This window comes from Bubalus bubalis, chromosome X (genome assembly GCF_019923935.1).
Source record: "Bubalus bubalis isolate 160015118507 breed Murrah chromosome X, NDDB_SH_1, whole genome shotgun sequence".
In the NCBI taxonomy this organism is placed as follows: domain Eukaryota; kingdom Metazoa; phylum Chordata; class Mammalia; order Artiodactyla; family Bovidae; genus Bubalus; species Bubalus bubalis.
Window position 1 is genome coordinate 88,810,153 of NC_059181.1, and position 24,637 is coordinate 88,834,789.

At 40.8% G+C, this 24,637-nt stretch overlaps 1 protein-coding gene across 4 annotated transcripts; it reads right to left on the minus strand.

The window, feature by feature from the left end:
* Window positions 1–1,815: 1,815 nt before the first annotated feature.
* MORF4L2 (mortality factor 4 like 2) lies at window positions 1,816–14,077 on the minus strand. Of its 4 annotated transcripts, none has more exons than XM_025276908.2 (5): window positions 13,932–14,077; window positions 11,099–11,184; window positions 10,377–10,445; window positions 4,755–4,854; window positions 1,816–3,363 (listed from the first exon to the last, which is right to left on the minus strand). In XM_025276908.2, the coding sequence occupies exon 5, from the start codon at window positions 3,337–3,339 to the stop codon at window positions 2,476–2,478; it is 864 nt and encodes a 287-aa protein (XP_025132693.1). In that variant the 5' UTR covers window positions 3,340–3,363; window positions 4,755–4,854; window positions 10,377–10,445; window positions 11,099–11,184; window positions 13,932–14,077; the 3' UTR covers window positions 1,816–2,475. The 4 variants fall into 4 exon arrangements, with proteins under 4 accessions (XP_025132693.1, XP_006048241.1, XP_006048243.1 ...); XM_006048179.3 differs by lacking the exon at window positions 13,932–14,077 and adding an exon at window positions 12,589–12,743; XM_006048181.3 differs by lacking the exon at window positions 10,377–10,445.
* Window positions 14,078–24,637: the final 10,560 nt, after the last annotated feature.

Here is a 24,637-nt window from a genome sequence, read left to right on the forward strand (position 1 = left end):
GATGGGGAATCCTCAATAATAACTTTCGTAGATATCCCACCAACATGCTATGGTTGGATCTCAGGGTCATATTTATGTTCATTTAGAGGCAATGTGATATTTCTAACATGGTCAGGCATGTGAGCTAAGGAAATGGCTACCCACCCCAGTATCCTTGCCTGGAAAATCACATGGACAGAGGAGCCTGGTGGGCTATAGTCCATGGGTTCAGAGTAGGACACAACTGAGCAACTAAACATTATTATAATAAACTAAGCAACTATTCTTATACTACAGAGATGATGTGTTTACTTGTATACTAGGCTTCCTGTTAAATGGATAAAAAGTCCTTGTTAAGAACTCCTCTAGTTGGCTAAGGCCCTAGGTCCCAAAGAGAACATAATTCTAATATATGGCATAGTATGAATGATGGTTAGTTTTAGGTATGTGTGTGCTAGAAATCTCATCTGCCTTCCCCCACCAATCTATTTTTCTTCCCTGCTGTATCCCCCAAGCTTACCAATATAGATATATCAAATGTCATCTTTGCCCTTTGATTTCCAATGTGGCCAAAGGGAAATATCCAGCAGTAGATAAAACGGAGGGAAGAATGAGGTCAGATACTTCACCCCAGTCCTTCCTGGATTCGGTCTTCCTCAAGGTTTCTGTGAGCTAACTGCATCTTGAATATTCCATTCCATTCCAGTAATTCCTCCTTCCCCTCCCCCTGCTCCTTCTTCTCACCCCAACTCGCACTCCTCCCCAGCTCCTATTCCAGTCTTCCTCACTCCCTCCTCCCTCTCCTCACCCTGTTCTCTCCTCTCCTAGTCTAGAGGTAGTAACACCATGTTATAGACTGAATTGAGTTACCTCCAAACTCATGTTAAATTCCTAACACCACCACTTCAGACCCGACCCCCACACAGTTATCTCATAATGTGGCTGTTTGGAGACATAGTCTTTACAGAGGTAACTAAGTTAAAATGAGATTAGGGTGAGCCCTAGTCTAATACTACTGGCCTCCTTTTAAGAGATTAGAATTTTTAAGTTACCCAGTCTGTGGGTGACTCCTCGACTGACAACTTGGGGGAAAATTCTCTATTAAACTCCTCAAATCATCCATGTTGGGTCCCATTTATTTCCTCTTCAGACCCAGACAGACCCAGGATTATATGTGATTCTTATTCTGTTTGTTCTTAGTGTATTTTCTAAAGTTTCTGTGGTAACCATAGAATACTTTTTTCACTAAAGAAGTAACAGTGTTGTGAAGCAAAACTTCGTTTGACTAGGGGATTTTCACAGAAGATGGATTTATCGTCATAGGTGTCCAACACAGTCCCTCTTCTCCATGGACTTCCTAACTCTAGGATTCCCAATCTTATGTCCAATGGATTATTAAAGCATTGGGAACATGGCATCAATGCTGGAGCTGGAAAAGCTGCCATCCTTGGTCCCAAATCTACAAGTATGCCTAATACTGGAGGTGGCTGCCCATGCCTCCTCTGGTGGGAAACAGCAAAACTCTCCCTAACTTGAAAGGAGTGTTGCAGTACCCATTAAATATCCTATTATACTAGCCCAACTCAGAGACAAGGGGCCTCAGGAACTAAAGTGGCTCTTATAAGCATCAGTAGAAAGCAATCCCACCCTGAGCAGCCACACAGAGGGGAGAGAAGGGGAGCTGACCTGGCAGGGTGCACTCCCAGCTGCTACACCCAACAATAAAAGGAATTCTTTCACTAGGAGTCGGAACTCTCTCCTTTAGTACCACCTAGATCTTTCCTGAGTCTGCTGACTTCTGAGGCTTAATAACATTAAAGACACACTGCAAATTGCTTGCTTTGAAATTTAGAAACAAATTTTATTTAAGATCTGAAATACGATTCCTAAAATATCAACTTCTCCGGAAAACCATGGCTACACAATAATGCATTGCCTCTATCATGTTAGAACGTGCATTAGACTCAAATACAAAAACCATGAAACAAACCACCATCCTTCAACAACTTGAGCAAAGATAGAATGAATGCCTAAGGAACAACATAGATGGACTTGCAGAGGATGGGCTGTTTTACTTCAAGCACCATAAAAAAAAAAAAGCACAATTGCATGGGTTTTCGGGTATATACATTAAGTTGAACCTTTGGCACTAGGAATCAGGGCATTTTTCACGTAGCATTAACACATATTAGAAAATTGTGTAGTGTCAAAGGGATAGAACCACCAGCATTCAAGCAATGTTGTCAACTAGGCAATAAAATGTTCTACTGAATGTTTCTTCTTTGTCTAATTACTGCATACACTGGTAGCAACTTTGAAATGAGAAAAGGAGCTTACACTCCTTTTATTTTCTGTTTAGGAGAAAACAGAAAACTGAAACATAAGCCCTGTTATACATTAACAATTTTAAAGAGTATCAATTATACAAGAAAAAAGACTAAGAACAAAAAGAGCGTTTACAGATACCAGACGTAACAGCGAGTGGTCAGTAGACCCTCACAGGGCTTTGCGGTGGTACTCAGCAGAAGCCACTTTATAATCGCTGGCAGTGAACAGGGACGCAGCATTTTTTGCCAGGTATTTCAGGAAATCATGCAAATAGCCCAACAATAATGCAAGGCTCTTCTCATCAAGGGGTGTGTATGCCAACATTGCCCCAATTCTTACAAATAATCTCAGGAGGTGTGGTGCCCCATAAACCTGAGACATCGGCGCATCAGGGTGAGCCAAGAGAATTTCGGCATACTGGGGCCTCTCAAATTTGTAGAGCAGCTGGGTGCCCAACATCACGTTGAAATACTCTTTTATCCCTCCCACCACCTCATTAACTGCATACTCCTTGTTGTCAACATTGCCTTGCGATCTTTTGCAGTTGGCGTATTCTTCCAAAATAGTATCCACGTTTTTCTTGGCTGGGAGTTGGAAAAGTTGCTTCTGCCTGGTGACTAAGTCCCAGTCCTCAACAAGCCATGGTTTTAATTCTTCAGGAATCTTCACCTTAACTTCCATTCTATTCTTGAAAGCATCCTCACTTTCAACTGTGGGGTCTGCCCGGGCCCTTTTCTTCCGAGGTGGCTGGGGTGCTTCGCTGGTGCTGCCACCATCTCCATTTCCAGGGGTCTTCTGTTTGTTCCTTCTGGTCTTCCTCACCGACCCTGATGGGGGGTTCTCAGCAGAGCGACCCCCCCATCTCCCTGGGAGTGCTGCTTCCAGATTCTTCTGCTGGGGACCAGCTGTCTTCTTTCCAGAGGACCCTCTCATTTTACTTCTTTGCATATTGCTTCTAGTTGGTTTTTTGAAATTGTCTTCTTCGGCAGATTGGTGTCCACGGGTTTGAGAACCCTGCTTTCTGGAACTCATTCAACCCTGTTTTTATTCCAACCACTGTAATATATAAAACATTTTATTTGGTTGTTTTCTATGGAGACCTTGAACACACTGTGTTTCCTAAAGGCCTATTAAAGCACAACACACACTACTCTCTTGGAATCTGGATTTCAAATCCTATTTCAGGGCCAACCAATTAATTGTTAGTGACCTCTTTGCTTGCTCTTTGATCCTCACTACCCCTCACCCACTACTCTCAGCCTACCCAATCACTCATCAGACCTGCCCATAAATTAGTTTTTTGATTTCACTCAAAAGACAGGAATATAATTTCAGACAAAGAATGAATTAAACTACAAAAGGCAGTGGAGGTGAAATTCAGGATTTCTGAACAGGAAAAATGACAAGACAAAAGAAACAAGAAAGATTAATTTAGCTGCCTGGAAGCAAAATGCGTACCAGCAAAGGTTTTTGTGTAAGTCCAGGTAGGCCTGAACTAGGCTGATGACAGAGTCAAGAGAAAGTGAACAGAGAACTTAGTAAATGAAGGAGAGAGAGGAGTCAAAGGAGACCCTACAATTTTAGGTCTGGGTAATTAATGAATTAGTAAAAGCACTACTTTTTAATGGTTAGTTTGGAATTAGTAATAAAATATGAAACAAGTTCATTCATTCATTCAAGTTACTCTTCATATACTACTGCTTATGTACTTTGGAACAGGTATTATGCCAGGTACTAGGGATTCGAATATCTAAAGTGACAATTATGAAACAACAAGGTTAGTATAGTGATAGTTATATAAGCACAGGATATTTTTGGAGCAAACAAGAAATGGTACCTAATGCTACTTTCAGCGATAGCTTGTTGGAGGTGATAAATTGGTGAGGGATAAAGTCAGTGATGACTGCCAGGGTTTTGAGAATGGGTGATTAGGTCATAGTATTATCACCAAATAAGACTGCATCTAGAAGAGGAGGAAACAGACTGGAGAGGAAAGAAGTTTGGTATAGACCTAGTAAGTGTGAGGTATGCAGTTAAACATGTGACTTTAATGCTTAGGTGAGAGGTCAGAAGCAGAAATGGAGACCTGAGTGTAATCATCATTATAGACAGGAATAGAAATAGTTCATGGAGGATAGAGGAAGAACTGAACAAGTCTAGAATTCTGGACAAACCTAAGAAAGAATTATATTTAAGGGATGAGCGGAGAGAACCACTACCAAAAAAAACAAACCAACCAACCAACCCCACAAGCAAAAATGGTCCAAGCAGCCATAGGAGAATTAGGACAATGTTATTTTGGAATCCAAAAAAGTTGAGAATTTCAAGAAGGAAAAAGATGATTTACACTGTAAAATGCAGCAGAGAGGGTTAGTGAGATAAAGATGAAAAGAACAGTTTTCTGTGATTCTTACGGAATGACAGATTAAACAAGTCCTTTAACTTACACAATCCTCTTCTTTCCCTGCCAAGAACTCCTAGTGTTTTCCCAGATGGAATTTTATAGATCTTCTGGGATGGTCGTGGAGATGAGGTGAGAGACACAACCTAGAAAGGGAAAGCAGGCATCAACAATGACCTTTTGTGAAATCCAGGAAAAAGAAAAAATAATCTAACTTTAAAACATGTGGTTTACAATTGTGATATCAGAGAAAACACATGGGTTCTGCTGTTAGACATACTTCTACTTCAGTTAGGCTGTCATTTATGGGTTGTGAGGCTCTGGGCAAGATATGTTAAGCTTTCTTGGCCTCTTTCATCTATGGAGTGTGGCGAATTACCCCTAGGTAAGAATTTCGTAAATACGATGTGGCTGAACAGCCAACACAGTACCTTGCAGGAGTATCTGCATATGTGAATAAGGATACAAGGATGTTCATTGCAGTGGTGTTTGAAATACTGAAGAACTGGAAATACCTAAATATTCTTCAATAGGGAAATGACAATAGAAAGTATGATGTATGCACACCACGGAAGAACATTCAAATGAAATAAGCAGATTCATGTACTGATGTGGGATGATGCTCAACTATACACTATTAGGTAAACAGGCAAGTTGCATAATGTATAATGTGTACAACAGGATCCCAGAGATAGCCCAAGTGGAGAAATAAGCACGTTTTAGAGAGTTCTTATGAACAGTGAGGTCCAACTTCCATATTTTAAACTGATGTGTATACAAGTACATCAGAAAATATCTAGATGAATAAATACCAGACTATTAAAACCAGGGTACCCTCTGGGAAAGAACGAGATATGATGGTAGACAAGCCTGAAACCAGGTTTCTCTGGTAACCACAATTTTAACCCATAGAAAAAGCCCTTTTGCCAATTGCTAGGCCCCCTGAGATTATGTGAGCAGGTGTCAGGGAATCCCTGAAGGGGAAATGAGATAAGTAGTACTAGAAAACTAGAGCCCTGCATCAGGGGAGTCAGTTATTGGCAAGAGGCCTGGGTGCTATCACTAAGCATATGATTTCCTCTGACAGGACACAAAGCTCTCAGCAGAAATCCGAGCAAAGGTGCTCCTCAGCAACAAAATTTGTGAATACAGACACTGACCCTGTAGGAATCAGAACCTTCTGGCTGAGAGGGATATATAGACACATCCTGTTAAGGATCAGATGTGGTTAGTGTTTCATGGTATTACATCGTAAGCTACTAAGCTTACAAAATGTTTATTACAAAAATTTTACTGTAGCTGGGACAGAGGGAACACAGTATGTGAGGATATCAGAGTTTAGTTAAGTAATAGAGGTGATATCCAGAAAACCTACCTGAGGAATAATGGGCAGAGCTTCCACAAACAAGGGGACAGTTAAAATACCAACTAAAAAAAGCAAGATGGCCCAGTGCCAAGCAGACTGTAAAACACACAGAAGTGGAGCAAGCCTGCAGAGAAGTCTTTTGGACGTCACACTGGTCATCAGCAATTCCTTACTGAGGAACCTAAGAATGACTGCTGAACCTCCTGTATATTCTTGGCATTGATTACATTTATTTATGCAAAGAAAACCATAAGGATTTCTACATGGTTTTCATTAAGTGGGTGAATTTCATCATTCTTTACAAATTCTATTATTCATATCAAGTCCAAAGTTGAATGAAATGTCTGACATTGCACAGGAAAATACCCAGGTTTGTGCTCAGGCTGAATAAAGCTAAGGAAGCAGCCTTTCTTAGAATGGTCTCAGTACCTTTATTTTCATCTGAGTATCCCACAGATCAAGCAACTATTACTACCTGGAGTCAGAAGCCAGATATCAAAGGGAGGAAAAACCATCCTTTTGATGTCTGTCTCCTACTTGTAATACAAACTTATTAGGGTCACTGCACTTTGCACCTCCCTTGCTAGAAGTTTACATCACTCGATCACTTGGTGACATACATGCTGTGGATATTCCTCATTAAAAAAGTTAGCACTACACATTGCTTTGAGCGGTTTTAAACTGAATTTGCCAGTTTCTGAGTTTAATTTTGTTTACTGGCTTGGTGTACCTACTTGTTATTTGCATCATGCTTCCTCCCTTCATCTACCTCATCTAACTACCAGGAAAAGTCCCATTAAATTTCCTAACTACTCTAGCCCCATCTCTGTTACCATATGAGCTGTCAGTACTCCACAACTTAGTATTTACTTAAATGTTTCACCTGTTCTGCTTATGCAACTAAACCACTTATCTCCACCTGCCATAAGCTTTGTGTATATGTTCATCTCTCAACTTTCTGCAGCAGCACTTAGGTCCCTTCTGGGTATACATTAGTGAATCAGTGAGGAGGTGATTCAACACATGGGGAAAATGGAAGCACAAATTAAGAATGAAGGTCATCAAATATTTTCCCACTTGTTCCCTACATGTCAGTTCTAGGGTATGCCAGAGAAAACACATTCGTATGCTTGCCTTAGTTTTCCATCTTCCATTTCTGTGTAAATACTTGAAGGTAACCTCATCTTGGTATCAAATCTTAGATATTTAAAACCTTACTATTTTGATGGATTATTTCCCCATGTTAGTAAGGTTGGAATATGCATACATCTTGAGAACTGTATGAGATGAAACCAAACGGGCATACTTTACTTAACTACCCTTTCTGGAAAGTGATCCTCCCACTCAATTTATCCTGTAATTAAAATATTTTTTTGCCCCCAGATGTGGATTTAGTAGGTTAAAAGGTAATATGCTGCCAAATTACTTCCCTCACAAGTTGTACCAATTTTCAAACTCACAACTCTGGTCTGCACTGTAACCCGATAAGGAAAATAGGTGCTCGTATTTCTTTTATTAGCTGTCTTGGTATTTTAAAAAAATGTTGTTTCCTGGCCAGTTATATTTTACATGTCCTCTATTCATTTTGAGTTGGTTCTTAAGAGTTTTTTATAGTTGCTTATCAATTGTCATATCTGGGCAAATATTTCCCCCAGTTTATAGTGTCTGATGAAATTTTAAAAGATGTATATGATGAAATATGTGGTTTTGCCATTAAGCTTAAAAATTGATGACATTTTAATGGACTTTTTAATATATTAATTCCTCAACCCACCCCAAAACTATTTAAGTTGTGAACTGAAAATCTATATTTCCAAGTAATTAATTTTGTGGTAGCATTTGAGTAATAGTTCCTTTACATAATCATAAAACTATTACATAATTATAAACACCAAAATATAAAGATATAGGCATCCTCTTACCACCTCCCCTCCCCGATCTCAGAATATGTCTTCAAATCTTTTTATGTACACATTCACACAGAAACCTACTTTTAAAACTAAATGTGTCTGTTATGTATTTATTGTGATTATGTATCATGGATTTACTTTGTCTTGACAAAGGTGAAATACATATTGCCCCTCACGTTTTCTCACTTTATCACAGGCATCTATGGCCACATACTTAGCTCATTCTTTTTAACATCCACATCATTCTACAATCTCCACATATTATAATTTAACCAGTCCTATATAAATGAACATTTAAGCTGTTTCCAACACTTCATTATTACAGAAATGTTGTTAACAGATATCAGTGTACAGATGTATTAGGTAAGTATTCAGAAGGGCATTCTCAACTGCTCAAAGGATTTGCTTATTTACAGCTTTGATGACTTAAGAGGTAAATTTAATTTGTGAAGAAATGTTTTAATTTGTACTCCCAGCAAAAATGTTAAGCTTATTCACCCACAACTTCAGCAACACTAGATAAACATCTTTTGGGGGAAAAAAAGAGGGGGGAAATCTAATATGTAGGAAGATATTTTTATTTGAATTTGTGTGATATTGAGCATATGTTCAGATATTTGTACGTATCCATCTCTTATATATTTTGTCCCCGTTTCTACTATGTTGTTTTGCCTTTTATTGACTTCTAATAATTAAACACTAGGTTCTTTTGTGTGTTAGAAACATTTTTTCCAAACTGTCTTTATTCTTCTAAGTGGGTCACTGTGTGTGTATAAAAACACAAATGTGTCAACTTTTCCCTTTGTGAACTTTGGCATGTCATGCCTGGGGAAAATGCTCCCAAATCAATATTCTAAATGACTTCTTGTATTCTCTCTCAGTATTTTATAGTTTCTTTCAAATGTTATGCCTAATTTTTTCTAATAGAGCCTATCCTTTCCCCACTGATTTGAACTGATTTATAACATTCTAAATTATATGGATCTTTAAAGGTACTTAGTTTCCAATGATTTTTGATTATTCCATTTTTAAAGGTATCACTGTTTCTAGGTCATTTAGTCTGTCATAATGATGTCTTTTCTCCCACCAGTATCAACACTGGTTTAATTATCATAATTTAAAGACATAAATATTGTCCTGGAATTAACACTTGTAAAGGGGATCCAAGGATGTTTGGTGCAGTATAAATGAAACAGAAAACCACTGGAGTCAACCTGGAGGACTATCAATAGTGATTTGGCAAAACAAAACATGGCTTACCCTTTATATGGACTATCATACTAGTTAAAGGAATGCCACTGTGAATGGAATCAAACAACTCTATAATGGACATGAAGACATCCAAGGCAGGTTGTAAAACAATATCTATGATAGCATATTTATGTAAAAGAAAACACCAAAGAATAGTATATATATATCCATATACATTTTAAACAGGTACATAATTTAGAGATCTAGAAGGAAATAGAATTGATAATATAGTGGTTAACTCTGGGGAGAGTAAGAGAAATGGGGGCGTGAGGAAAGGAAACCTGGGCCTACTCTGTAGTATTTTAGCTTTTTATATTATGAGACTGATTCACATATCAATTAAGTGACTAAAGATTTACACTAAAGTATGCATATTTAAAATCCTTATTAATTTTCTGATCTATTCTTATTCATGGTTCTAACATACAGCTGGACTTAAGCATTGTATATTATATACTTTGTATGCATATGATTTGAACTGGTTTCCTTCCCCGCTTATGGATTATGTCCATCCTCAGAGACCCAGGTCAAGGTCCTTTTCCTCTTTGAGGCTCCTTCAGGTTACCTTGACCCTTGCCTTCTCTGGGCTGCTACTGGCCTAACAGTCCACCCCTCTTTCACCTTTAATCATTCTCCAAATAGCCTCCCATAAAGGGGTTCTGTGCCCTCCCCCTTCCCATCTATTGCATCTTTCCCACCAGGGCAGTGTGCCCTCCTCTGGAACTTAGCTTTCAGAAGGGGAAAAAAAAAGTAGAAAGGAAAATATAGTGACTCCATGGGAAAATAAAGCTGTCAAGAGACTGAAAAACCTTCTTTCATCTCCTCCCACAAATGATGGGCTATTCAGGAATACAGACTCCATTTACTGACATTTTTGTGTATGACTGTGTCAGAAATGAATGTGAACAAATTCAATGGTTTGTTGGAATAAATCTTTAAATGCATATACACCATATCAGTTACATTTATATCAATTCTGGATCTTGGAACATTTATGTTTAACATTTTATTTTTTGAGTCTGAGACAAAGAGGAATAATATAAAACCTGTTAGCAGACTGAATATGGTTTTGATTTGCTAGTTAAAAATTACAGTTCCTAGAAATTCCCTTATAAATAAATATGATCAACATACTCAATACCTTTCTAGAGTGTTAGGATAAGTCAGAAGTTATAATTTCAGAATTCAGTTCTAGTAGTAACCGCTGCTTCTGGAAAATCAGGAGAGAAACCAACAGTATTATTATTATTATTAACAACTCCAAAAAGGTATCTATTGCTTTTATTAGTACGTGTGTGCATGTGTGCATATGCACAAGTGTGTAAAACAGGATGTACTAGAGGAACTAATAGTCACAATGATTAATTAAATCAACTACTTATATGTGCCAATTTACATGTAATTTCCTCAATAATCCAATGAAATAGGAACCATTATTATCTTTATTTTACAGATGAGGAACTTTAGAGACAAAGTGAATAAGTATTCTGCCCAGGATCCTACAGTAAGTGGCAGAACCAGGATTTAAATTCAGGAAGTCAGTATTTGCTCTTGACCACTAAATTATGCTGCATATGGAATGCCACAAACTTAAAAAAATATATAAATGCATGGCTCTAATTATAGGGGGTCAATTAGAGAGTATCCTTTACCAAGGAATGTAAGATTACAGGGCCCACTGATGTTTAGGCACTTTCTATACTGAAAGCACAGATGGACTTAGTTCCATCCTTCCGTTCTTAGAATGTAGAGTGCTTTCCTCGACAGGCCCTTATTAATCCTCAAAATATTCCTAGACAGTTATGAAGGTTATGTGGAATTGTCTTGTTTGAGAACTAAGGCCAGGAGAAGGGAGGCACTTACCCAAGATTCTGTAATGAGGGCTGTTCTGCAATCAGGATCAGATCTGATCCTCACTACACAGCAAACTTAGTTTTTCTGATGGTAGTCTAGAAGGTCAAACAAGGGGACAGCAAAGGACATAAAATAAAGATATGAGATGAACGTTTTGTTTTCCATCAATGCATTTTAACATACACAAAGGACACCAAAGCTGATAAAAAAGGTACAAGTTTTTTTCCCCTTTCTTGTGGCTACATTTTCAAATTTACCTTATTGTACGTTTATCATGATTTCTGATAATTTGTTTTTGCTTTTTTCTAAGTTTTATTAAGGAAAATTTCAAATGGATAAAAATATAGGGGAATAATATAAACCTTTGCGAATCTATCATCCAGCTTCAACAATTACCAACTGAAGGCCATCTTGTTTTATCTGTAACCCCACCCACTGCTCGCCGCCCCCCCCACTCTTGTTTTTCTCAAGAGCACAGAATAGCTGACTTTCTGTATTTTATTATGGAAAAATTCAAACATATACCAAGGAAGACAGAACAATACAAGGAATCCCATAAGCTCATCACTCAGCTTAAACGATTTAGTGCCAATTTTGTTTTATCTATGCCCCTCGCCACTTCCCCTTACCGCTGAGCTAATTCTGAAGCAAATCCTAGACATCAAAGTATTTTGAAGCCAGTCTGAATGCTTTTATTGTTTAATTCGTATTTTCGTATATTTCTGTAAGCTACAGGCAATTTGAAAACATAACCACAATATCATTATAATGTCTAAAACGTCATTAATTCCTTAAGAAAAATCAAATATCGAATCCGTCTTTAAAATCTCCTGATGCATCTTTTAAGTATTTTTTTTTATAGTTGGTTTCCCCGAATCAGGATTCAAACAAGGCCTACTCATCGCATGTGGTTCATCTCCAGCTAGCTCTCATTCCTCGTTCTCCGTTTTTCCCCACCCCCGCTTTTTTTTTTTTAACTTTTCAATACGGAAAATTCCAATCCCCGCTATTTTGAGGTAACTGCCAAATAAATTATTTCATTGGTAAAGACTGATACGTCTCTTTTGTATCTCGAATTTATTTTACGGAAGGAGGTGATAGGAAAAGCACTGTAAGGAAAGACTTTACAAAATTTTACGTTTTTTCTCACTCTATTACGCGGGATTTTCTCTCCACAGTAATAGCTAACATCTTCCGGAGCCACGCTGCGTATTAAGTTATTATACGTATTACATTACCTAGCAGTCGTATATTATACGCTCTAATATACAGCATACGCCTCTAAGGCACAAGTCTCTGAGGCAGATACTATTATTATCACCATTTTACAAACATGGAAACCGAGAGACACAGAAAGAACAGCCAGCCCAAGCTGGGCGTTGGCGATTAGGAATTCGAATCTAGTTCTGCCCGATTGTAAAGCCATTAATTAATCTTGTCTGTATACACGACGATAAGAGGAAATCGTCAACCCTTTCTCCCCACCCCCACCCCGAAACCTGAAACGAGGATCCAGTTCTTTCCGAGAGACGACGACGTGTGTTCACTGCCGACTCTCCAACCGCCATAGTAAAGCCAGGTTTCTCTGGCAACTGATATCCATAGGCAGACACGTCACCCTGGAGGCGGGCTTATGCCCTACAGCCAATCATAATCGTCTCATCTAAGTTTTAGAATGTTCTATAACCAAATGATTGGATGAAGCTCACCACGTCAGCAATGACACTCCGCCGCAGTAAAGGCGGGTGCTAGCAACCTGCTTCTTCACCGTTAAGGCTTGAAGGAAACCAATCAGCTTTGTCCTTTAGTGAGGGCTCTGACCAATGACGTTCGCCCTCTTAGGTTTTTAGCCCGCCCTCCAAAAGCGCGACAGCGGTTGGGTCATAAGTCTATAGGGCAGAGTGTTCACGTGGCCCACTTTCACGACCCAGAGTTCCCCTGCCCAGAGGTTTCTTTCTTTTTTTTTTTTTTCCTGCAGGGAGGCATTGTGGGTTCCCCCCCCCCAACTGGGAAAGGAAGTGTCTACGTGGCCTGCGGAAACAGGATGGGCGGAAATGAGCTAAGGTCCCCGCGAGTGGGGAAGCGCTAGGTCAATCTGCGGCCACGCCCCCGAACCTCTTGCGCAACTCCTGGAGGGGGGAAAAAAAAAAAATAAAGGTTGACTGGGGGTTTTGATGTGTGTGCGAGCTGGGGGTGGCGGGTACTGCAGGCGCGCGGTGTCAGGGCTCCTGTGCGCAAGCGAGCCCGCGTGGCCTTGGCGTTGGCGTGTGCGCGAACGCCAGGCCTCGTGGCGCTGGAGGTGGCTGGTGTGCGCAGGCGTGCGCCCCTAGCGTCGGGGCTGGTGTTCTGGGGCGGGTGCGTGCGCGTGTGTGCGCGCGCGGGGGCGCGCGCGCGTTCTCTACGGATCATTTTTCTACTTTCTTTATGTTTGAAAATTATTCTTATGAAAAGGAAAATTAGGCAATTAAGTCATGGCGACCATCACTGAGATAAAGGGTTTTCGCTAGAAATACTTCGGTCTCCCCTATCGATTTGATTTTAAACCTTAAAAATACACTTTCTTCCCACGTCTATCTCTGAATCAAAAATCCCGTTCTAAGCCGTAGCCCAGCAGCGGTTAACAACCAAATCCCCCATTGGCTTATTAGCAGTTCCAAAAAGCAGGTTTGCTGTTCCCTAATAGCCGTCTTCCCCCAACCTCTGCTCCTTCCCCCGTCCCTCCCCCACCCCCAAGTTGCGTCCAATTCTGGCACAAACAATTTTTTGCTGAGAATATCTGTACACGACAGACTTCCCCTCCACTAGGGACTCCGAATTTCTGTGGGGGCTGAGGCTCTCTTACCTGCTTGTTCTGATTTCCAGGCAGAGTGCTCTTAGCGCAAGTATGCACTTACTTTAATTTTCCAGAAAGTTCTCCGTGTGAGGTTTATACCTTTTGAGTTCGCCACTAGATGCCGCCAAATTCCAGCAAAGGATTGGCTGTTTGGTCCCTGGAATTATGGGATTCCCCCATCCTTTTTTTTTTTTTTTTTCTGAATTGCTGAGCTTTCCAATCTATGAAGATCATATATATCTTTCATTTCTCGAGAAAAATCAAATTAACTTCTTAATAGCCCTACCAGATAGGGCTCTATTCAAATGTTTACCTCCTTTCTTCTTTCCTCCTTAAAAAAAAATTCCCTCCTCCCATCTCTTTCTTCTTGCCTTTTTTTGGGGTGAGACAGTTAGAATTGATGAATGACCCCAAGCACTGATGCTGATGAAGATAGGAAGATTCTAACCCTTTCTGTGGAGTTAGGATCTTTTCAAATGCTGCCACCTGCCCCGCTTTACCACCTTACCCCGACCCCTGCCCTGCTGCAGGGGAAACTCATGTGCTTGTCTAGTCAGTACAGACATTTGTCTTTTCTGGACTTGGACCCTGGAATTGAAAACTGATCTTCTTTAACTTTTGAAATTATGATTAGATATGTGTGTTTTCACCCTGTCTTCTGTAGTAGTACTGTTAAACTTTATTATGTTTTTGGAGTTTAGAGGCCTAATTAGAGGCCTAGTTTTAAGCCCGATTCCACCACTTACTAGTTCTGAGAACCTGGGATTTATGTTCTGTGATCCTCAGTTTTTTTGCATGCTTTCTATATTTTAGATGTTGTGTCATGTATCACATGATATTCTTTAATTCTTCACAAAAAGCTTGTTAGAGGCATACTAATAAACAACACAAGTTATACTTATTTCAGTTATAGATTCCATACGTTTGTGCGTGTGTGCATATGTGTGTTTCTGGGCACACATGTGCACACATTGGGGAGGGGCGGGATTTAGAGCAGAGGTTCTCAAAGTGTTTTCCCGACACACCAATAGCATCACCTGTTGGGGAACTGTCAGAAATTTAGATTCTCACCTCCAAACTAATTAATCAGAAATTCTAGTGGTAGTTAGGGTTTGGGTGTCTGTGTTACAACAAACTGTTCTGGTGATTCCAATGCACACTTAGAAGTGTGCTTTGGAGGGCAGAAATATAATGCTTATTTTTGTACACTCCACTAGAGGGTGCTACAGAATGTAAAGCAAAATAATAAACGTGTATGTTTTTTATTGAGACACCCTGAATGTTATCTGTCCTGTTTCACAGATGAAAGACTGTTGTGAAGTGGTGTCTATTATTTTGTGCATACAAAATTTGGGAACCAGGATTGAATTTTCCCTGCCCTTTGAGCCCATGCCCTTGACAGTACTGTGTTGTTCAGCTGCATTATCTTGTCTTTCTGGGCCTCAAAATACGTTATATATACCTTGTTCCCTGCCTTGGCTAACAATGACTGGAGTATCAAGAATAGGGGAAGGAAGCAAACCAAATAAGTGGAAGTAGTTTGATGATTTCATACCTTCCCTCAACTCCATTCTATGAAAGATAACATATGAAAGCTCGTAAGTGTTTCCTTTCTTGCTTTTATTTTTCCCAAATGCCCCCTCTACCTTATAGTTATCTTTTATTAGTTTATGTCTAAACCTCTTCTGTGTGGGGCTGAGGTAAAAGGGTAGTGAGGAAAAACAGTTGCTGAAAGCCACACTCTATATAGCTCTAACCTATTAATCTCAACAATAAGCCTACAAATTAGGTGATGATTATCCCTATTTTATAGATGATGAAAGTGAGTTCTAGAGACTATAATTATTTCTCTTTGGTTATATAACTTGTGACTAGTGGAGCCTAGGTAATTCCTGGTGTATCTGACAGTACTAAGCTGCTAAACTTTCTACTGCTTGGTTTTGAATCTGGTTTATTTACTATTTATGTTACTTTCAGAAAATTCTTAAATTTTTCTAAGCCCCAGTTTCAACATACAGTAAATGGGAACAAATATTCCTGCTTCATTATCTTAGAGCTGCAGTATCTAATACAGTAACCACTGTCTAAATACATGGGCATTTAAATTTGAATTAGTTAAATTTAAATTAAAAATTTAGTTCCTCAGTTGCACTATGCACATTTCAAGGGCTCAGTAGATACTTATGGCTAGTGTTAGTACCAAATTAGATATTGTCAGATACAGAACATTCCCAACATCAGAAAGTTTTATGGGACAGTGCTGATTTAGCATATGTATATAAAGTATGTGAAAGGGCCTAACTTGGTGTGTATATCATGGCAGGTGCTCAAGAAAAGTAATTTCCTCTGCTCTTGCCTTTCAGCATCAGAGCTAGACGTGTTCTCTTGTTTTATTGATGGGATCAGAAGAGGGGAGTAACTTAACGTACATCAAGGGATGTGTCTGGCATTGGGACTGATGTCTCCTAACTCTCACTTCAATATTCTGTCTGGTAGACCCATTCTTGGGGGCTTCCCAGGTGGCTCAGTGGTAAAGAATCTGCCTGATATTGCAGGAGATGTTGGTTTGATCCCTGAGTCTGGAAGATACTTTGGCAAAGGAAATGGCAACCCACTCCATGTATTCTTGCCTGGGAAATCCCATGGACGGAAGAGCCTGGTGGACTACAGCCCCCGGGGTCACAAAGAGTCAGACACGACTGAGCAGAGCAGCACAGCACAGACTCGTCCTTATGCTCTATTGAATGAGGTCCTAAAGGCCAATGGTGTGAATAATGTGAATTAACTTTGGAGTCAGGGTGGTAGCAGAAAAAGACATAGGAGCTGAATGCCTTATATGTGCCAGGCAGCACTATGCTCAGCTCTTTACATCTATTATCTTTGTGACTCCTCACTGAAGCCCAGAGAAGTTAAATATTCACTTCAAGTTGCCAACTAGTAAACAGCAGGGCAAAGATTCAGAGTTCTCTCTTGTGACTCCAAAACCCATGATTTTTCCTATTATGTCATGGTACCCACTCAAAGATGAATTATCTCCTGCCCCTTCCACTTACTAGTGGGATGAAGCTTCAGCAGATTCCTGACTCTTAATAGATTTTCAGATTTTCAGCAAATGCGAGTTATTCTTCTTCCTTTTCATTTCACAGCTGAATTACTGTCTTCACAATCTGCGTTAACAGGAAGGGAAAGATAGCTTCAGTCAATGTTTGGTTTCAAGGCCCAAGGCCAGACAAAGGTTATTTATGGTTGCAGCCTTCACAACACGTGATGGCTCTAAGATCTCTAAGTTAATTTTTAAGGCTACTATTTGCTCATGTGATGCCTTTGTGCTAATTAGAAACATGCGCCACCTGGGGGCAGACAAATTGCAGAGAAGTAGCCACACTAGAGGAACAATTAGAAAAATGTTTTTCTTTCTCAGGGATGTTGGAGGCCACTAGGGCAGTTGAAGAATGAATTTCAGCCTCCATTTGCTCCCTCTAAGTTGGGTACCCTTGTGCAGGGTGGGACCTGCCCTGCCCAAAGGTATCTGTTGGCCTTGCTTATCTTACCCTTTAGCTAATCTCTTAGCCTAGGTCTGGAAGGTAGTGGTCAGTCTCTTCTGGAATATAAAGAGGGACACCAGTATCTTCCCATGGCTTCTGGTTAGTAGATGAAATTGCTCCCTTCTAAGGTTAATTTGCTATTTTTTCATTTGGTTCTGACTAGCTTACTGGGTTCTGGTGGCTCAGACAGTAAAGAATTCACCTGCAATGTGGAAGACCTGGGTTCAAGCCCTGGGTTGCGAAGATCCTTTGGAGGAGGGCATGGCAACCAACTCCAGTATGCTTCCCTGGAGGATTCCCATGGACAGAGAAGCCTGGTGGGCTACAGTCCATGGGGTTGCAAGAGGCTGTACACAATTGAGCAGCTAAGCACATGGGGCTTACTGGGTGTTGTTTTTTTTTGTTTGTTTTAAGAATGATTGGAAAAAAAAAAAGAATGATTGGTTAATTTAAAAGTTAAAAAAACCCTAATATTTCAAGGCTAAGCAAAATGGTATTTCTTTAATAACAATGTTTTTTCTATCTATTTATACCTACCTTGTTCCATAGGGATTTCATAAAACCAGTTCTGCAAATTAGTCTGGATCAGTCTAGTTTGCTAGCCCATGACAGACAGGGCCAATGATGGAGCTAGTCATGGGAAAGTTTTATCCTTTTGGGGGTTATCTATTCTCTTCTAATACCTCTCCTCTCCTATAATCAAACCCCCTCTGCTTCAACTAACCCATCAATGTGGCAGAAAGAGGTTACTATAAATGACTGAGAACTTGCATCTAATCAATGTAGTCCTTCAGTGACCCTTCGGATGCCAGACTTGCACCATAATCTCTTGGTTTCCCCGTCCTGAGTCAACAGTTTAGCATCTGATTCACCAAAATGTGTGCTTTTGTGAACCACACACTTCACTTGGAACAATCATGTCAACCCATCTGTGGTACACACCAACCAACAGAGATGAGGACTGATTTCCACCAATGTACGCTGAGTCCTATGGTCCAAGCATTGCCTCAAGAGGATGCTTTGAGTCCTTTTTCAAATATAACTATGTTCATGCTTAAACCTGCACCCACAGTCCTCATTTTAGTGGAAATGATAAAATCTATACCTTTTGAAAATTTCAGCTGTCATTTTAAAGACTACTTTTGGGTGTTTTTTTTGGGAAGTTTTCTACAGTAAAACAGTTTAAAAGAAAAAGAAAAAATTAAAAAGTGCTGTCAGCCCTGGGAAGGAGAATACACGTGGGATTCTTTTCTGTTAACCAAGGGCTTGGATAATAGGCTTCTCCAACGGTGCAGTGGTAAAGAATCTGCCTGCAATGCAGGAGATGTTGATTCAATCCCTGGGTCAGGAGGATCCCTTGGAGAAAGGAATGGCAACCCACTCCAGTATTCTTGCCTGGGAAATCCCATGGACAGAGGAGCCTTGGTGGGCTATAGTTCACGGGGTTGCAAAGAGTCAGACATGACTAAGGTAGTAATTAGATGACAACATTTAGTAGGAAGACACCATGTAAAAAATGGGGAAGGGGTTATTTTAGATTGAAAAGACCTCTCTGCTGGAAATCCTGAGAAGGTTTCCTAGAAGGGGAGTCTCCTCTGGCCTGAAGTCCCTCTCTGCCAGATCCCTGAAGACATGTTGCTATAATGAGCCACTGCAAGCGAGAGGAGTGAATCATCTCCCGTGGACCTTTGGAAATGGGGAGAGGGTGAAAACCAGGAAACGGGCCTCAGCTAATTGGTCAAAACTGTTAGCCAGTAGGCATAGAAACACAGGCAAAGGGAACCTGGGGTCAAGAGATAGGGCTTCATTCTCACCCCAGGGGAGTGCTGGAGAGGGCAAAGGTGCTAGGGAAGGAGGAGGCCAAGAAACAGAATTTGGTGCAAAGAGGACCTTACTTAAGCTTTCAAAAGATATTCTGTAAAGGTTCCAGGCCCTATCTGATTTGCAGGTTTTAAAACAAGCAGGAAAGCTGTCTGCAGGCAAAGATCACACACGCATGCGAATTTCCAAGGGCCTGGAACCTTGTCTACTCAACTTGGAAACTTGGCAGACTCCATGAAAGTACACACTGAAAACTGGGTGGTTTGGTTCTTTTTGCTGTCGTGTTTCAACTTCGACTGAGCCAATGAGGGTGTTGGTACACTGGTGGGAGTCAGAGTATTTGGTTGGAGAGGTAGGACATTGTTTGGAGTGTGGGGGCCTGGGAGTACATATACTTTCAAGGCCCTGAAGTTGAGGTAATATGATTAGAGGCTGGGGCCAGAGAAGAGAGCCAAGGGCAGTGCCTAAAAGGTACAAAGCCGAGATTCACCCAGCTGCTCCCAGGCCAGAGTGGTGGGTGGGATGTCAGTGAGACCCAGGCGGGTGCAGCCAGTTTTCAATAGAGCTGGTCTGTGAAACTTGGCTAAGAGGACAGAGGAAGATTGATGTTTGCTCCAGCGTGGGGCTGTCAGCTGTGCTCACCACCTCGCCATGGTCCCAGCTGTAAACAAAAGTCCTGGCCCTTCATGGCACCACAGAGCAGTTCAGGCTGGCGTAAGTCTCTGAGGACAGCTAGGCCATTTTCTCATCCTGGCTGACAACCAGAAGACAGAAGAAACAATAGAAGGTGGTGGTGGTGGGAGAGGGGGCAGGACTGAAAGGGGAGTGAGAAGCAGTGACCAGTGGGAAGGAGCTGTCGATCTCGAGTCTTAGGTCTTTGGAGGCAAGTAGCAGAAATCTTGTAGGGAAAGAAGACCTTTTCCTTATCAGCTTCACAGATAATAGGGAATTACTAAAGGAGCCCTGAAGGGGATCTAGTGCCTCATTCATTCATTCATTCATTGAGTGCCTTATGTGCTCATCACTGTGCTAGGTACCCTGGGTGATGCCAAAGTCATGGAAGACTATTCATAAGTTTCAGGAGCTTACAAGGAGTTTGCAGATATGTGTAAAGTAACAATACTAAATAGTGGATCTTTAAATGCCAAGTGACAAACATGGCATAGGGGTTTAGAAGCAAGAGAAGCCATATCTGGGTGTGAGCAGAGAAGGTGGGATTTGAGAGGGCCTGGAAAGATATACAGGATTTGACTAGAAGGAACTGGCACTCGGCATTCCAGGTTGAGACCAAGGCATTAGCAATCACAAGAACTGCTTTGGCTAAAGCAGAAGCTTACAGTGCCGGAGACTCTCCTCAACACCTCAACCCCTCCAGCACCTCATGCCTAACCCAGCCTTCAAGTCTCACTTAAAATGTCACTTAAACCCTAGGACCAGGTGAAGTGAGATTTTTTTTATGCTCTCCTAGCCTGGTGGGCTGCCGTCTATGGGGTCGCACAGGGTCAGACACGACTGAAACGACTTAGCAGCAGCAGCAGCAGGACCTACTACTTCCCCCTTTATAAGTTGCCACCATCTTCAGGTAGTGTCCTACTTCTCCTCCCTGCAATTTGTTCCCCACACTGCCGCTCAGAATGTTCTTTGCAAAGTGCCAATCTGTTACATTGCTTCCTTTTTAAAAACTCCCTTTGTTCTCTCTGGCCTCCCTTTAGGTCCTTCTTGCTTCCCTCCCTCTCACTTTCCCCTCAGGTCATATCTTAGTGTCTCCATCTCAGGGAAGCATTCTGTGACACCCCTTCCCCCTGCTTCTACCACAATCAGGTCAGTTCTGCCTCTTATGTATTTCCATAATACTTCTACACTTTCTCCATTTTATTCTTCTCCACTAACTTAGTTCATGTTTGTCTCCTCCACCAGAATATAAGCCCTCTGAGGGCAGGGGCCATGTTTCTTCTTCACTGTGTTTGCCCTTGTAGTTAGTACAGTGCCTGGCATATTGTAGTGGGTGCTCCACAGAAGTTGATGAATGAATCCAAGGGGAGTGCGGCAATATTGGTAGGTGAAAGCCAACTGAAGAGATTATTTCATATCTATGGAATGTTTTTGATTATAGGATGAAGAAATCATTAGATAACACTGAATTTTTTTAAGGCCACACCCTGTGGCATGCAGGATCTGACCAGATATCGCATCTGTGCCCTCTACGTTGGGAGCTCAGAGTCGTAACCACTGGACCACCAGGGAAGTCCAACACTGACTTTTTTTTTCCGTTGTCATTCACCACTTGCTTTTTTTTTTTTTCGTTGTCATTCGCCACTCGCTTTTTTTTATTTTCGTTGCAACACTGACTTTTGAAAAACAAAAAACAGTTCAAACAAACAATACACAGAGAACTCCAACCCCAGCTTACCCTGAACTCCAGACTCCTAATTATCTTGTGGACTCATATTCCCTCCTTACCTGCTTCCCCATACCACTCTCTCCTCCAAAACACAAGAAAACTTACTGGTCCTTCCAACCAGAGAGAGTTGGCAGTAGGGCCAAATGCACTTACGTTCACATGTGCACTTGTTCATTGGGCTGGCTTTATTGCCCATCTCCATTGTTGCAAACACTGTGTTCTTAGCTGCAGATGAAGATTGTATTCCTACCTTAATGAGGTTCCAGTTGAGTGAATCCTTCATACCGATCACTTAGTTGATAACTTCAAATTTCTAGTGAAGAACTTTGCCTTACTTGAGGTCAATTTGGGAGATTTTTTTAGGGCACTAAGAGCCTACAGAGGACCTGAATCTCAGGGGTTGGTCCTCTGTAAAACTGGGGACTCGGTGAGACACAAAGAATGGATGTCAATCCACACTAGATTTTCATTCTTAAAGGAAGAGGTTAAGTAGCAGAGTGAAGAATGTCTTGAAGGGCATTCGGGCAGTAGCCATTCTTGAACTTAATGAGGCTGAGCTTCATAAGGCAAACGGGCCTCCAAGGTACACCTCTTGGGTGAAACAGAGTGGAATCACAGGAAAGGCAATTAGTTTTCCCAATAAAAATTAAGCTGGCCTGCCCCCTGAATGAAGTTGAAACAAACATGTGGCCCCCAGAAACCTTCCAAGACCATCATAAAGCCCCCACTTTCATCCAGGAATAGATGTTAATGCCAGGGGATGATGTCTTTTATCTTAGATTTGGTTCTCAGGTGGTTAGGAAGATAGCAGATGGGGATGTCAGAGAGACAGTGCAGCCCTGTCCCTGGCCCCACTCCAAGGGAGAGTAAAGGGAAGCAAAGCTACTGTTTTGTATCTACAGTCCTAACTAGTTTTCTCTTGGTTGAAGGATAACATCAAACATGGTACCAGTGAAGCCTGAAAGATATAGTCATTAGTTTTTACTCTTTCTCTCTCCCTTGAATCCTTTACTCTGAAAATAAATCTACCACTGGGATATTAGGGAGAGAGAAATACTTAAGTAGCAGATAGACATGAATGAGATTAATTTCCATAGCTCATAGCTCTACTCTGTTAGGTGGCCTTGTGTGAAGAGGGTTCATACACCTGGAATTTGAAGTTCTAAGAGATGGGGCAAGAAAGGTTAACTGCAAATCAATGGAGTATATTTCAAAGAAGGATAATGATGTATTAGTGAGAAATCACATTATGTCCCTCCTTAAAGGACCAACCTGAAGCTTAGGCTAATCAAGTGGTGATAACAGGTTATGTTTCCATTAGGGAAAGGGTAGGAGAAGTATAAGATTAAGGGCTTCACAGAAAAGTTCACAAAGAGAAGGACACCCTGAGTTTGTAGAATTTGGATCGTGGCAGCACCATTTACACCTGTACTATCCTAACTGTTGGCAAGATTTGTGCTATGCTCTTTCTGTTGGGACTTTGGACATCTAAACATGGCAGAGGTTGGGGACTGAATGGTCTCACAGGGAGTTTCCTCAGCTACAGATACTCTTTGGCCTTGAATTTCCTGTAGTCAACTTGTCAGAGCAGTTTCAGAAGTGAGTCTCTGAAGCTAATAAATTATGACACACTTTGGACCCTCCCTTTCTATTCCATTCTTTTCCTTAATAGCTTCAAACTAATTTCAAAAGAAAACAGGGGAGAAGTTACACTTACAGCCTGGACTTCACCCTATTAGACCTTCAGTGTAGTCTGATGTTGTCTGGTGAGCAGACGAAGACAAAATGGTCCAGGAAGGCCCTGCTAGCTCTCTTATGCCAGGATCTAGAATTCTAAGCCATTGTGATCCGTTGACCCAGTTGCCTTATGGGAAATCCCATGAGAGATTAGTTCTCTAAAAGAGCCAATTGTTTCTTTCTCTGTGTGGGAATAGCAGTAAATGCAGTCAAGATAGCAAATGTGTCGCTGTGACCAAAAGTCCCAAGCATTCTTGCCCTCTTGATAGTCAAGGCTGTCTTTATAACAGTGTTTCTCATTGCCTGAAGTAGTTAAGGATTAGTGTTAAATTGAGGACTGATAAAACAGATCAGTCAACAAGGCATTATTAGAAAGTGTAAGGGAAGGGAGGGAGATAAGAACTCATGACTTCTGTAGGTTGATAATTTGAAGAGGAGCTTAAAGTCAGAAAGATGTTCAATTGTCAGTTTCCTTTGTCATGACTGCCCTTCATTTTGGCTTATTTTTTTAAAACACAAGGTCTTTCTATACTAGTGTCCAAATAACACAGTTGTAACATTCATTGACCTGTTAAATAAATTACCTCTGAAATTTGTAGAAAATGCAGGTTTTTTTCAAAAATTCAAAAGAAACAATAAACTCTCCTCCCCACCAACCACTCCTATCCCAAATGAGTATTATGGTATAATAAATGTTTCAGGTGAAAGTAAAGTTACTCTGACTGAAATGTGCATATTGTGTGTATGTGAGGGGATTGGGGAAGGTGACTGCCTGTTCTAGGACTCCTTGAAGCTGACTTTAAAAATTCCTTCCCCAGTAAATAAGACATTAAACTGAGAAACAGGAAAACTGAGAAATAGGGTTTTGGTTTTGGCCCTGTTACTAACTCATTAACAGACTTGGGCAAGTCACTTGGCCTCTCTGAGCTTCATTGCCTCATCTCTTGCATGAATGCATAATTATTTTCCCTAGAAGCTTTGCTGTAAGGATGACATGCCACTAAGTGCTTTGCAAAGGAAAAGATTGCAAGGATGCTTTTTACCTTGATCGTATAGTCCCTCTTGACACAACCCCTGCAAAGTAAGTATAGTTGGTGGAAACTAATGTTGCAATTGAGTGATTGAAAATTTTAAACATTTTTAAAAATTTTAAAAATTTAAGTGCTCACTGCTTTAAAAATTATCTAGGAAACACTTTTGTTTCATGCTGT

What these genes read in the sequence shown, in the direction of transcription:
- MORF4L2 (XM_006048181.3), bottom strand. Translation starts at nt 3,339, where the DNA reads ATGAGTTCCAGAAAGCAGGGTTCTCAAACCCGTGGACACCAATCTGCC.